The 15,478-nt window shown below is 36.0% G+C and overlaps 1 protein-coding gene across 1 annotated transcript in view; it reads right to left on the reverse strand.

The window, feature by feature from the left end:
* LRRC69 (leucine rich repeat containing 69) overlaps positions 1 to 15,478 on the reverse strand; it is a 132,426-nt gene that overhangs the window by 93,429 nt on the left and 23,519 nt on the right. The window contains exons 3-6 of the mRNA XM_062189867.1: positions 15,236 to 15,362; positions 12,761 to 12,833; positions 5,435 to 5,630; positions 1,779 to 1,850 (exon numbers count right to left, since the gene is read on the reverse strand). Of these exons, the coding sequence (XP_062045851.1) occupies positions 1,779 to 1,850; positions 5,435 to 5,630; positions 12,761 to 12,833; positions 15,236 to 15,362 (468 nt within the window). The remainder of the gene's footprint in view (positions 1 to 1,778; positions 1,851 to 5,434; positions 5,631 to 12,760; positions 12,834 to 15,235; positions 15,363 to 15,478) is intronic.

Genomic DNA, 15,478 nt, shown 5'->3' on the forward strand with positions numbered 1-15,478 from the left:
TAAAAAGACAGATATCATATGTTTTCACTGATCCAAGGTAACAGATAGGATACCTAAAATGTAATGTATTGGAGTGAAATGGACATTTTGAGATTCAATGATTGCTTACAGTCTTTGTCATTTCCATTGAGGAACAGTGGGGATTTTTTTTTCATACTATTTGTTGAATCCTTCACATAGTGTAGGGTTAAGTTCACTATCATTAAGTAAATTGAAAATACATCCTTGTAAGAATCAAGAGTGGGAATGGGAGAGGGAGGATGAAGAGGGTTGGAACATGGGCAGCAGGGAGAGTAGCATGAGAGATATCACTGTGTTCCTAAATCTGTACATGTGAAATACATGAAACTTGTATTAATTAGATAAAATTAAAAAAAAAAAAAAACTCCAAAGTCATGTTCTTTATTTATACACTGGTCTGCCTCCCTAAAGGCATAACATAATTAATTTTGGTGTTCACTATCATTATATTGAAAATTATTCTTTTGCTGATCATGACAGCACCATCTGGTGTCATTCATTTCCTCTGTTTGTCATTTGTCCCACCAGCTGCCCCTTCTTCAAATGTGTAGAACTAATCTTGAACCAGTTGGACCAAAGTTCAGTTGAATTTGGAGTTTTCTTATTTTAAGGAATTTACAGAAATTTCTGACAAAGGGGCTACAAAAGTAAAACAACTCAGATCCTGTCAAAATTACTTTAAATTACTGGGATCTGGGTAATTCTGTGTCATCAAAATTATGAGTACAGAATTACTTTGTCAAAGAAACAGTGAATTAACAGCACTACTAAGTTGCATACTGGTAGTTTAAGAACATTATTTAGGTTTACTCACGTAACAAATACTTATTAAGTTGATGACATTCAAGATATTATAGGTATAGAGGTGGGAAAAAAGTATTTCTTCTCGTGGGAAGTTTATAGTCAAATATAAAGGCATACTTGAATTACTCTATTTTGTTTTCCCTGTTACAATGGCATCATGGAAGAAGAAACAACAGAAGGTAAATTTTATTTTACATATATATTTCACCACAATAAAAACACTGCATATAGTCTTTTAAACATAGATTTTACACTGATTTTTTTATAATTGAACCACCTTTAGTATAAAATACATCTCTAGGGAGCAAAAAGGACTGAAACCTCAACCTGCTGTGTATCAACCCAAAAAAACAATTAATAGATAAACAACTATTTATGGAGTGCTTTCTGGATTGATGGATTTCTAACTGTTACTTTGCATGTTTAAGCATGTTCTCTTGTAAATAAAAATGCAATATTAAAAAATCTAGATTTCTTTCCCCAAAGTTAGAAGTTACCAAGTGTTTCCCAGTTATTTGAAACAAAATGAAACCAAAATTCATTTAAAAATGGAAAAAAATGTTCATTTTTACTGTCTATGCCATAAAAACAACAAATGTGTCACCATTAAGTTAATTATTAGGGATAAAAATTCATGATCTATAAATTCATATTTTCAAGAAGTCTGAGATGATGAAAAGCAGCTATCTGCTAACCAAAAAACTAATCATCACTGATATATTAAAATATTTATTATAACAATCAAGCTCATTTAGGTCAACAAGTTCATTGCAGAACACAAAGAAAGGAGTGGGAGAGAAATCTTTGAGACTCTAGAGCGAGGCAAGGTTTTGAGTCATTTGTATAATTCAAGGTTCCAATTACTACAGGTATCACTGGCTGCCCCTATTTTTCTACTTCCAAGAGCATAAACAGTATTTTTTTCTATGATAATAGAAGTTGACTCTACTTACTTTTGATGGAAATACCTGAATAATATTTCCAGCTACATCTAGGATTCTTAGTTTTTTAAGATCACAAAGTCCCTGTGTCAGAAAACAAAAGAAATGTTTTTAAAAATCTAATATCTAAAATCATAAGTGTTTCTTTTGAGTTCAGACTTGATGGAGGCTACCATCTTTCCTACCTGATGAATTTTTCAATATATCTGCCCCAAGAAGATTCTATGGCCCAAGGTGCCAGACATCTTTGAGTTCTCTATTTCTTCTAACCACTCCAGGGCAACATAACACAGTAGCTATGAGTTAGAGCACTTCTAGCGACAAATCTTATCTCTGGCAACTACTATTTAACTATGAGCCAATTTCTTTGTGTCTTTGTACTTCAATTTCTTCATTGGTATAATGGAAATGCTAATAGAAAACCCCACTCCATGTAGTTTGTTGAATAAATTAAATGAGTCACTAAGTTGTAAATGCTTACTAAAGTGTTTAATATGCGGTAAATACTAAATAGATATTATATGTAATTAAAATACAAAGAACAGATGTAATCCTGAAATTTTGAATTTTGTGATAATTCAGCCAAGATTTGTTACACATCTACTTCTTGCTTAGCACAGCATTACCACAACCCTTTCCTTATAAAGGGATGTGTCTACCTGCATACTCAGATGACATACCCAAAATCATTCCTTCTCAAAGAATGGCAAGATAGGTACTAGCAGATCTAGGATGATAGTCTTCTGATTTAGTAATTCCAGCATAAAAAATTTATTTCTCATAAATCTAGCAAATTTCCATCTCACTGGCCTAGCTAAAATCTTCTACCAATCCTTGAAGAAATCATTGTGTCCAAGGTGATGAAATATTTGATTGGCCAAGTCTGGCCTGACTCTAAACAAACCTCACAGATTGGTTTGGGAAGGAGATATTACAAAGCCAAATAATAATGCCATTATGGAAAGTAGCAGCGCTGGATACTAGTTAGACAAAAACAACAGATGAATGCTATGCCTTGTTAAAGAGTATATTTTTTATATAAGCAATCACCTATTTAGTGCCAACCACATTCTAGGCACTGAGTGGGAGGCTAATATTCATTATGATTAACAAAAACATAAGAATTTCATTTTTAAAATTTTAATTTTAATGACTCCAACATTCTCAAGGTACAATCCATGTAACATTAATAGATATTAAATGCAAAAAGAGAGTTCTAAGTTAAAATTCAGGAAACTAATTTAATGAAGTTAAGCATCTTTACTGCAGAACTATTCACTATTTTTAATACACTAATTTATTCTGTGAATCTACAAGAGGAGGTCATTAGCACCTGCTTTATTCAGTTCAGGCTGCTTGTATAACAAAGTACCACACATTGGCTAGCTTATAAACAGAAATTTACTTCCCATGATTTCAGGATTTCAACATGGTCAGGTTCTGGTGAGGGCTCTCTTCTTGGTTGCAAACTGCCAACTTCTCATTGTATCCCCACATGTGGAAACAGCTAGATAGCTCTCTGAGGTCTGCTTTACACATCTCTTAATCCTACACTCACAAGAGCTTGACCCTCATGAACTAACAAACTTAAAAGGCTTCACTTCCTAATACCATCACATTGACGACTAGTATTTTAATAAATGAATTTTGGAGGGACACCAACATTCAGTCTATGACAGCCTTTCTAATCATATATTGTTCCAGAGGAATACTCAGGACTTGTGTCTTTGAAGAATACTTCAGGAAATGATACATTAGGCCCTATGTTGAACACTCATATTTTGGTTCCTAATATTCTATCTTTGTTTAGGAACTCTGAATTTCTTTGTTGGAGTTTTCAGATATTGCTGCCATTATGACCAAACTATAGATATGGAAACCTTACTTTTATAGCAGCAGAAGTCTACATAACTTTACACTTAAGTAATGGAATTCAGATGTGTGTTTGAATTATAATTTTTAGCACCACTTTCATGTATTGCATGAAGTTTTGTAAAGGTCAACTATTTTAATTAAAAGGAACCTTTATTTCTAAAAGTTAAAGTATATTTCGTATTTTATACGTTTTCTCTCTCTGCTTATTAATATACAAACTCAAATCCAAAGAGATTAACCTTTCATGACCTCAACTATCATAAAAGCCATCTTAGGAACACATTTTTAGCTCCTAAGTCTATTTGTTCTCAACAGATTATTTGACTGTCCCTCAGACCACTTTAGAGAAAGAAAATTAAATTCTTGATCTATCATGATTGGGGCATAAACATAAATAGAAAACATATATTTGTAAATACATACAAATATATACACAATTTATGAAATATACTAGAGGGGCCGGTACTGTGGCATAGTGGGTAAAGCTGCCGCCCGTAGTGCCAGCTTCCCATATTGATGCTAGTTCAAGTCCCAGCTGCTTCATTACCGATCCAGCTTTCTGTTATTGCCTGGGAAAGCAGTAGAAGATATCCCAAGTCCTTGGGTCCCTGCACCTGCATTGGAGACCTGGAAGAAACTCTTGGCTCCTGGCTTCAGATTGGCCCAGCTCCAGCCATTGTGACCATTTGAGGAGTGAACCAGCATGGAAGAAATCTCTCTTTCTCTCTCTCCCTCAGCCTCTCTGTAACCCTGTCCTTCAAATAAATAATAAATAAATCCTAAAAAAATTTTCTAGAAGATGAATCATAACCAAAGCAAGTTAGTTTTTTTCTGTAATGCATAAAAATCATTGATAACAGAACAAAATTTACAATGATCAATTTAATCATAGTAAATGCCCAGGAGTATAAATTTAATCATGGGTATTCTTCACAAGAAAGTGTAGTGTAGGACTCATTTGGCCAGGCTTAAGGATGCTGAAGTTCCCTAAACCAAGAAAAATGATTTAATAAACGCACAAAGGTAATAAAAGCTAGCAGCATGGGGGGGGGGGGTTCCTTTACCACCCTAATCTTCAGAGAGCCAAAAGGAAGCAGTAACTGTTTCTAAGTGGACTACCTGGAACTAATGGTGGCCTTTCAGAGAGGCATGCGGTCAACCAACAACACTCTGCCAGAAAGGATACTGTAAGAATACCATCTGTTACTCACTCTCCTTGCACCCTTTCACTTCCTGCTTGTGTCTCTGACAGGCCCTATCCAATAGGAAGCCAGAGGACAAAGAATCTCACTGATGCCTACGCACAACAGTCTCCCAGGCATAAGACATGTGAGAGAAAAGCATAATGGACATAGATGAAAAATGGAAGACATCCAGCACATATTCAAAAGCCAAAATGAATTTGTGTTTTGATCTTTATATAGGATTACCAGGTAAAATACATAGTGCTCACATAAATCTCAGACCATGAATATTTTTTAGTTTATGTGTCAACAATATTGGTAGCATACTATTACTAAAATATAAACATGTGTTGCTTGCCTGAAATTCAAATTCAAGTGGGTATCTTGTAATTTATTTACTACATCTGAGAGCTGTGTGGAGTAACCCAAATTAGCACCTTCTTCTGTTATAGGGATGTGGAAACCGACTACATCTAATTTGAGTGAAAGAAAGGTATGTTTCATACTCAGATACGCAGAAAAAAATCTATAGCTATCTCCCATCATGCTGAAATGAGTTTCTCTACAAAAACAACAACAACAATAAATGTGGCTCCGTGTTTTGCTTACCTCTGGGAAAGCTTCAATGTTGTTCCTCACCAGAAAAAGTTTCTGGAGCTTCTTCAAGAACTTAATCTCTTCAGGTATACAAATGAGCTTATTGTAGTTAAGTTGCAGTTCAGAAAGATTTTCAAGGAAACAAAGTTCTGCAGGAATGGTGGATAGCTGGTTATGATTTATACTCATATACTTAAGGCTCTTTAGTCTACAAAAGAAAAAAAATATGAATAAGAATGTCCTTTGTCTCAAAATGGCTTATCAGAAGTCATTTGTCTATTTTTAGTAGCTCATCTGAGCCTTACGTCAAGTGTTTACATGTACTCTGAATCTTTGAGCCTTAAGAAGTCTTTGCTGAAATTTAATATTTAAATGCATTTTATAATCAGATGACTATGTCAAAAGTATTTTATGTAATCAATTACAAGATATACTAATCAGCTTTTCATGACCATGAGGAAATACCTGCGAAGGCTAACTTTATAAAGAGAAAAGATTTATTTAGCTCACACATTTGGAGGTTCAAGGCCAAGCTCAGTTGACCCCATCAATTTGGCTATCTGGTGACACAAGAGGATGACAATATGGAGTAGGAGCAGAGGAAGAATCACATGGTGAGTCAGAAAGCAGAGAATGACCTGGCAGGTTGTTGGCTTTTATAGCCAGCTATTTCATGAAACCAACCTTTCTTAGGCATATTCCCATGACCTAAGAACTTCCCACAAGGTTCATCTCCTGAACATTGTATTTGGATTAAGTCTCCACCCTCTTAGTACCATCAACTGATGACTTTAGAGTTTAAAGTCTATCATGAGTTCAGAAGCTATATCCCCAAACACGGTACTAGATGTAAGAAAAAGAAAATTCTGCTTTCATCATTTACATGTACATATTGGCCACATCAAAGATGAAACTGGAAAACATACATATCTAGATAGACAGATACAGATAGACAAAGGCATAGGTATAAATACAGATATAGGCATAAGTATAGATAAATGTAGACATAAATATATCTGATACCAAAGAGAAATTAGTATCTCTTAATTGCTGTAGAATATTCAAAAGTGGATTGGCCACAAATTCTGCAGTTTTGGATATTATGGTTTAGAGGAAGATATCAGGTAAGGGCATAAAAGGAGGATAGGAATGTCACTAGATTTAAAAAGAAAAAGATTAAGGAAATTAGAGTCTATCATGGCAGATATGGCTTCACAAGTTTCTTGGAATAACACAAGAGCACATGTGAGGATACAGTGTTAAGGTGATAGTCTATGAAGCAGGAAGGGGGCTCTGACCACACTGAATCTATCATCCCCTTGATCTTAACTTCCCAGCTTTCAGAAACAGTGTTATTTATAAATTATTTGGTTTCTGATATTTTGTTATGGGAGCCCTAATGGATAAGACAGAAGAATAGATCAGTGGAACAGAATAGAGTCCAAATGATACCTGAATGACCAATTTATTTTTGACAAAGGTGCCAAGGCAGTCCAACTAAGAAAAGATAGTCTTTCAACAAATGATGCTAGAACAACTGGATAATCTATGGGAGAGAAGTGAAATTTTACTATTGACTCACACAATGCATAGGTATTATTTCTAGAAGGATCATAGATCCAAACATAAAAAATAAAACTATAATGTCTGTAGAAGGAAATATAGCATTTTATTATAAAAATTTGAAGTCAGTAACGATTGCCTTAAAAGGCAAATGAAAGTACTATTCATAAAAGAGAATACATATATAGGCCATCAAAGTTAGAAACGCCTATTCCTCAAAGTGAGCATTAAGAAAACAAAAAGGCAAGCCACAGAAGAAAAATCTATAATACAAATAGTTATCAAAGCACTTCTTTCCAGAATAACAGAGTATATAATGAATTCCCATAACTCAATTCTAAGAAAGATATGACACAATTCTTTTTTTTAAAACTTTTACTTAGTAAATATAATTTTCCAAAGTACAGTTTATGGATTACAATGGCTTTTCTCCCCCCATAACTTCCCTCCCACCCGCACCCCTCCCATCTCCCGCTCCCTCTCCCATTCCATTCACATCAAGATTCATTTTCAATTCTCTTTATATACAGAAGATCAGTTTAGTATATATTAAGTAAAGATTTCATCAGTTTGCACCCACACAGAACATAAAGTGTAAAATACTGTTTGAGTACTAGTTATAGCATTAATTCACATTGGACAACACATTAAGGACAGAGACCTTAAAAAAAGAACAAAACACTAGAAAGAGACACTTTATAAAAGAAGATATACTCACACAAATGGCAAACAAAAAACTGAGAAGGAGTTTAACATCTTTAGGCAGCAGGAAAATGTAAACAAAATCTACCATGAGATTTGACTTTATACCCACTAAAAAAAATTTTAAAACTGCTTACTAGAATCTAAAAAGGTACAATCAGTAAGCAACCAAGATGGCAAGATAGGAAAAGAGACTGCCAGAACTCATAAAGGAGTTTGATAAAGTGACAGGATATAAAATTAACACACAAAAATCAATAGCCTTTGTATACACAAACAATGCTGTGGCTGAGAAAGACCTTCTAAGACCAATCCCATTCACAATAGTTACAAAAAAATTAAATACATTGAAATAAATTTAACCAAGAATGTCAATGATCTCTACTATGAAAATTATAAAACATTAAAGAAAGAAATAGAAGGAGGCACAAAAAAATGGGAAATCTCCCATTTTCATGGATTGAAAGAATCAAAATCATTAAAATGTCCATACTACTGAAAGCAATTTACAGATTCAATGTGATCTCAATCAAAATACCAAAGACATTCTTCTCAAATATAGAAAAAACAGGGCTAAAATCCATATGGAAACACAGGAGACCACAAATAGCTAAAGCAGTCTTGTATAACAAAAACAAAGACAAAAACAAAAAACAAATTGCAATTAGCATATGAAAGAGTGATCTGTACCCCCATATTTATTGCAGTATAATTGACAACAGCTAAGAAACTGACATTATGAGATAATCCTTTACAGTCCTTGTCTCAACTGTTGAAGAATAGCGTTTTTTTTCTTACTATTTGTTGAACTCTTTACTTAGTGTAGGGTTAATCATATGAGTATAAAGTTTACTGAAAATATATCTTTGTGGGGCCAGCGCTGTGGCACAGAGGGTTAACACCTTGGCCTGAAGCGCTGGCATCCCATATGGGTGCTGGTTCAAGACCCAGCTGCTCCATATCCCATCCAGCTCTCTGCTATGGCCTGGGAAAGCAGTGGAGGATGGCCCAAGTCCTTGGGCCCCTGCACCCACGTGGGAGACCCAGAGGAAGCTCCTGGCTTCTGGCTTTGGATCGGCGCATTTCCTGCCATTGCAGCCAATTGGGGAGTGAACCATTGGATGGAAGACCTCTCTCCCTCTCTCTGCCTCTCCTTTCTCTGTGTATCTCTGACTTTCAAGTAAAATAAAATTTAAAAAAAAATCTAAAAAAAAGAAAATATATCTTTGTAAAAATTAAGAATTAAGAATGGGAATAGGAGAGAGAGGAGGAAGAAGGGTGGGAATGTGAGCAGGAGGGAGGGTAGCGTGGGAAGTATCACTATGTTCCTAAATCTGTATACATGAAATACATGAAATTTGTACACCTTAAATAAAATGTAAAAAAAAAATAAAAGGTACAATTACTTTGCAAAAAAATGTTGGCAATCCCTTCAAAAGTAACATATATGCCTACCCTCCTACCTTATGATTGTACAATTCCACTGCTTGAAATTGAAATAAAAAATTAAACATACATCCCAAAAAAGACTTAACACAAGAATATGACATATAAACTCATAATAGCATCAAATCGGAAGTAACAGCTCTACATAAATAGGAAAAAAGACTGATATTTTATGGCATATCCAATGCAATGAAATGACAATCATGGTAAACAAAAAACAACTACTGATGAATATAACAAGATAAATCACCCAAAAAATGCCAAGAAAATAAAGATAGAAAAGGGGCAGGCATTATGGCATGGCAGGTAAAGTTACTGCCTGCAGTGCCAGCATCCCATTTAGGCTCCACTTCTGAGCAGCTCCCTGCTAATGCACCTGGGAAAGCAGCAGAAGATGGTCCAAGTGCTTGGGCTTCTACACTCATGTGAGAGACCCACAAGAAGCCCCTGGCTCCTGGCTTTGGTCTGGCCCAGCCCTGGTCATTGCAGCCATTTGGGGAGCAAACCAGTTTATGGAAAACCTCTCTCTCTCTCTCTCTCTCTCTCTCTCTCTGTAACCCTACCTTTCAAATAAATAAGATAAATCTTAAAAAAAAGAAGAAGATAGACACAAAAGAGTATATGCTTTGATTCATTTATTTAGTTGTAGGACAAGTAAAGCTAATTTGTAGAGACAGAAATCAAAACATTAGTTTCCCATGAAAGGCAAACAATAGAACTTAATTCGCTTGAAGAGTTTAAAAGGAAATGTCTGAGTTTAAGGAAATGCTGTATACATTATTGGTGTACGTATATTTGTCAAAACTCAGCAAATTATACACTCATGAGCTTTATGAAGTTTTTAGTCAGCAGAGAGAAAAATCATTAGATTTGGCTAAAGGACACTAATGACCTTCAGAAATGATCTACAACAGAATGGGAGAGGCTAAAGAGACTATACAGAGGATCAAGCAGGAAGCAAGGGCAATAGACAACGGGTACTTTAGGAAGGAGTTGAGGGAGAGGAGAGTAGATCAGTGGTAATAAAGAGGCTAAAAGAAGGAACTTAGGGAAATCAAATTTTTCAGTAATGTAGGGAGCAAAATCATTTGCAAAGAATACAGAGGGTCAAAGCAAGACAACTGAGAATTGAAAGGGAGTGAAAATGTGTGGGTAGGTCCAGGAAGAAAGGAAGGGGAATCAACCATGCTACAATCATAATTTTTATCAATTCTACTCTGGATTACTATATTATATGAGTGTCTTTCCTTCTCTTTTCTATTTTTGTTGTTGTTGTTATTTCAACGCACTAAACTGAGTTCAGAGTCTATTGTAAATGTGTTCATTATTCATTTGGGTGAGTAGAAAGGAGAGGAGACACACAAGTATCTGGCACTGTTCTGGTTTCCAGAGAGTGGGGAGAACCAGTTTTTGAAAGAAAAACTGCTTGCCCTTCTCTTTGCTCTGTCTCCTCCCTAGTGAGCTGATGAACAACCTCACAGGACAGCTTCACTGATTCGTGAAATTTAAGAAACAATGCAGTCTGTTGGCCTAGGCCCTTCCTATTTCCTTCTCTGTCTCTTACAGAGATCCTGCCCCCAAGATACCCAACTTCTCCTTCTCTTCTGGAATTGTGCAGCTCTGTCCATGACAGTCATTTAGTGGTAAAACTCTCACCAGTCCAGGCTTGACTGCAAAGTCATGAATAAATATTCTGTAGTTTAAGCAAGTCAAAATCAAAACTCCTCTCTCCCACTCCTGAGTTGTGAACAAACTGAAAAGTAGGATTCAGAAAAAAGGAGATCAAACATCAGCATAAAACTGACATAACCACTCAGTCTCCCTACGAGCCCTCCCCTAAATTAAACACATCACCCTGTCAGTCACAGCCTTTCCTGCTCAGGCTACTGCTTACTTCTTGACAGGGCAAGAAGAGCCATTGTGTGTTCAATGCTTTTCCCAACTTCACTGGTAAATCACTCTTTTTCCCTGCAAAGGAGTGAAGGAGGGAGACAGATACAATCTAGAAATAAAATAACAATCAGTGATAATAAATGCTAATATCCAGTTAAGCATTTACTCAGTCCTAAAAGCCTATTATATTCTAAGCTCAACCTTAAACACATTTTCTAGATTAGCTTACTTGAACTTCAAAACAACCCTATGAAGTAGGTAGTATTACCATTTTTACTTATGCAGATGGAAGCACTAATATATAAGGTTGGAAGAAAAAAAAAACTTGCCCAGAGCCAGAAAATGAATGGAATTCTGCTTGAGGAGATGACCCCCATTTTATATTCGACATCTTGGTCACAGCCAGAATACAGACAAACCAAAATTAGCTATAAAACAGCATGAACCTATAGCAGTCCTACATTTTTCAGTGAATACTTCCATTCACATTTCTAACATAGCACCTTCATTTTTACGATTCCTCTAATATTGTACTTCGTACTCCAAACAAATTTAAATTTATTAAATTATGAAATCATAAAATTTTATAACTGTAAGACTTTAAGTTCATTTACTCAAAATTATTCCTTTAGAGATGAGAAAGTTGAGGTATAGGGCAGTTAAACTACCTGTCCAAGGTCATTAAGGCCTATTACACAGAAATATGGCACAAACCTAACTCACCAGATCATGCAAGGTGTCTTTTTTTTGTTATACCATTATCACTAAGCAAATCAAGTGATACAGTGAACAAGTTAAAACCAAGAAAATAACTACTAGCATTTTTGTTACTATAAATACTTCCTTTCTATGGAAATTAGATCAATTCTATTTTTTTTCTAGTTCATGGGACTTAAAATAATACTTTTCCTGTAAAAATCTATTTGGGAAGGAGAATACTTTGGCTAAAGGAACAGATAAGTGAATGAGGATAGACTTTAGGTGCTGCAGAAAGCCTTGTGTTGAGGACTGTTCATAGATTTGTATCCTCCTATAAAACTCGGGATGTTCTTACTTTATAACACATCTGTTTCTGCTCAACAAGCAATAAAGAGAGCCTCCAGAGTAAACCAGAGTGAGGTTCTCGCTCCATCTGTCAGAGAAAAAGCCCAAGAGGGTGTTTTGCCTGCAGAAGAACAAGGCCCTCAGCTGGCTCCAGACAGGCATCGTCATGGCAGCTCGTCTGTGCAGATGTGCTGGAGACAGGAAAAATGGCATTTTGTTGTTAATGATAGCAAAATGTGGGGGATATTTTTATGAAAATGACATCTAGTTTTAAATCCTTTGCTTTTATATTACCTTTTCTATCAAGCTCAAAATGGTTTACAACACTCATGTGAAATAAAATTTAATGTCCCTAATTCTGGAGCTAAGTAAGCTCCAAGAACCCTAGAGTTGGAAAACCAATAACACCGTCAGGTCTTAAGTTAGGACTTAAGGCTTCAAACCCCCAGTTTTACACTTAGACTACCAAGTCCTGCTGTGTCTCATTTCTCTGAAGTGCTTAAGGTCATCTGCTTAAAATTAGTGGTTTGCCTCAGTCCTTCATATCCCTCTGTGTTGTGTATAAGCATACAGGGAATTGCGGCAAGGTATAATGCTTTCAGATGACCAGGGCAGGGGCCAGAGGCAGGGGCAGAGGGTGGTGGGTGGAGAGGCATGGGTCTCACCAAGTCTCACTATCAACAACATTACCTGCTGATTTCTTCAGGAAGCCATGTCAGCTGGTTGTTGTTCAGGTTAAGCAGGATCAAATTTTGTAAGCCATCTGTTAGAAAATAATTATAGTCACTCCAGCCATCTGTTAGAAACTAATTTTTAGTGATTTTTCTATACACCTTTATTTTCCTTATGGTTTCTTGTCTTGGCCAAAACTCTTTTGGTTGCTGGCAATAGAGAAGCTCTTAAACTAGCTAAAGCAAAAAGGGAGAATTTATCATGAAGTTACAAAGCTCAGTCACAGAGAATGAGGACAGAGGGCACAATCAGGCTCACCACAAACTAGGACCAGAAACTAAGCAGCACTCAGAACCAGGAATAATGTACTCTAGGCATCCCTTTAAAGCGTCTCTCAACTTCATATTTACATTCATATTCTCTCTCTTCTACACCCTCACTTCCCTCCAGTCTTTCTCTTTTGAACAGATTTGTTCCATTTTTCTATGTATTCATAGCCATCCTACAACTCTTGAGTTTGAATGTTCACAGACAGGACAAGCAGAGTCCTCAAACTCAAATATGTATAAGAATCAAAAAGGTACCCATTCCTTGTCAAATAGGGACACCATCGCTCAGCCAGCTCCTGGCAATTGCCATATGGGAATGTGATTACAGCATTGCTTAATCCTTCTTTTATAAAAGATCCTATAAAACAGGGGGAAAAAAGAACCAGAGATCCTGACCTTTAAATGAACTCTCCTACTTGAAAATATGGGCATCTAATCCAAAGTTTTAAAAAGGTTGACAAAATAGAACCAATTTTATGAAGCAGATTCAATCCCTGGGCCATCAGTTTGCAATCTCAGCCTCATGCCATATGATGATCTCAAACCAATTAAACAGCTTGAGACTCAATCATAATCCCTTAGAAAGAAAGTATAGGACTGACTCAGCTTGAGACCTATGTCTAGTCCTCCTCAGTCTGGTCAAAAGAACAAGGTCATATAATACAAAAAGGTATCCAGACCCATGGTAGATAGCACTCAACTTCTTGCCTCCAAACCACAGCCTTGGATAACCAGGACTTGACACAGGACGTAAATTATGTCAGTCACATGGGACTTCCAAAATACAACAACCAAAAATCAAGAAATATAGAACTTAAAGACATTCAAGAGCACTATGGGGTTGGTGTTATGGTGCAGCTGGTCAGGCCACCACTTAGGACGCCCACATCCCATGTCAGAGTGCTAGTTGGAATCTTGGCTACTCTGATTCCAGTCCAGCTTCCTGCTATTGTACACCCTGGGAGGTAGCAGATAAGAGCTCAAACTCTTGAACTCTCAAACACTCAAACTCTTGAGTTCTAGTCTCCTGGCTTTGGCCTGGCCTAGCTCTGGTTGTTGTGGTCAATTGGAGAGTGGAACAGCAGATGGTTTTTCCTCTCTTTCTCTTTCTTTCTCTCTCTCTCTCACTCCCTCCCTCCTTCCCTCCAGCTGTCTTTCTGTATCACTGTACCTTTCAAATGAATAAATTTGACTATATATATGATTTATGTACATACATATATCATACATATACATATATATACAGTAAAGTAGCTTACATGAGTTAGCAAACTATAAAGATCAACTTGGTCACTTTGCCTACTTAAGCCCACTATATTAAATGAGAAGAATGTCATACTAAATGAAGAATTTATTGGTTTAAGGGAAATACAAAGAAAAAAGTTCTACTTATTGAATCTCATATCTTTTCTTTAAACTTCTCCCCAAATAGATTTTCCCAATGAATCTTCATTGTTGTTTTTTTCAATTTTTATTTATTTTACTTATTTGTGCTCCTAGAAGAATCTTTAAAATTTATTTTAAGATTTAACATTTTTAACATTTTGCCATATTCACTTCATATGTAGAAACACTATACAAATACACATATATATTGTTTTCCTTAAAAATAGAGATATTACTATCACATAATATGAGACTCATCACAGTGATCATCAAGTGAGGAAAGAAGGGCATAGTTATGTAGATAGTATAATTCAAAGAAGATAGTATTTATAACCATCTATATACCAAATAGTATTTGAATTTAGTATCTTCATCAGAAATTTTAACATAAGATCTGAGACAATAACAATGAAAAGAGGGGCCGGCACTGTGGTGTAGTGGGGAAAGCCACTGCCTGTAGTTCCGGCATCCCATATGGGCACTGGTTCAAGTCTCAGCTGCTCCACTTCTGATCAAGCTCTCTGCTATGGCCTTGGAAAGCAGTAGAAGATGGTCCAAGTCCTTGAGCCCCTGAACCTATGTGGAAGACCTGGAAAAAGCTCCTGGCTCCTGGCTTCAGATCAGCCCAGCTCCAGCTGTTGCGGTCACCTGGGGAGTGCACCATCAGATGGAAGACCTCTCTCATTCTCTCTGTAACTCTCCATTTCAAATAAATAAATAAATATTTTTAAAAACAATGAAAAGAGCAAGGAAGAACTCTCTTCTATGACTAACTTACCACATGCTCCAGATGCAAATCTACAAATCCTGTTTCCAAATAAATGGAGTTTCTTTAGGGATGTAAGGTATTTCATCTCTTCTGGAACTTCTTCTAAAAGGTTGTTCCCCAAATTTAGTGCTGTCAACTGAAAACATATAGAGATTTAATGGACTCATACATTAGATAACTTCAAATAAGCCAAAGATATAATGTAAGCCCATTTGTTCAGATTTATGTAACCTAATTTCAAGACAATAATCT

This window comes from Lepus europaeus, chromosome 4 (assembly GCF_033115175.1).
Source record: "Lepus europaeus isolate LE1 chromosome 4, mLepTim1.pri, whole genome shotgun sequence".
Lineage (NCBI taxonomy): Eukaryota > Metazoa > Chordata > Mammalia > Lagomorpha > Leporidae > Lepus > Lepus europaeus.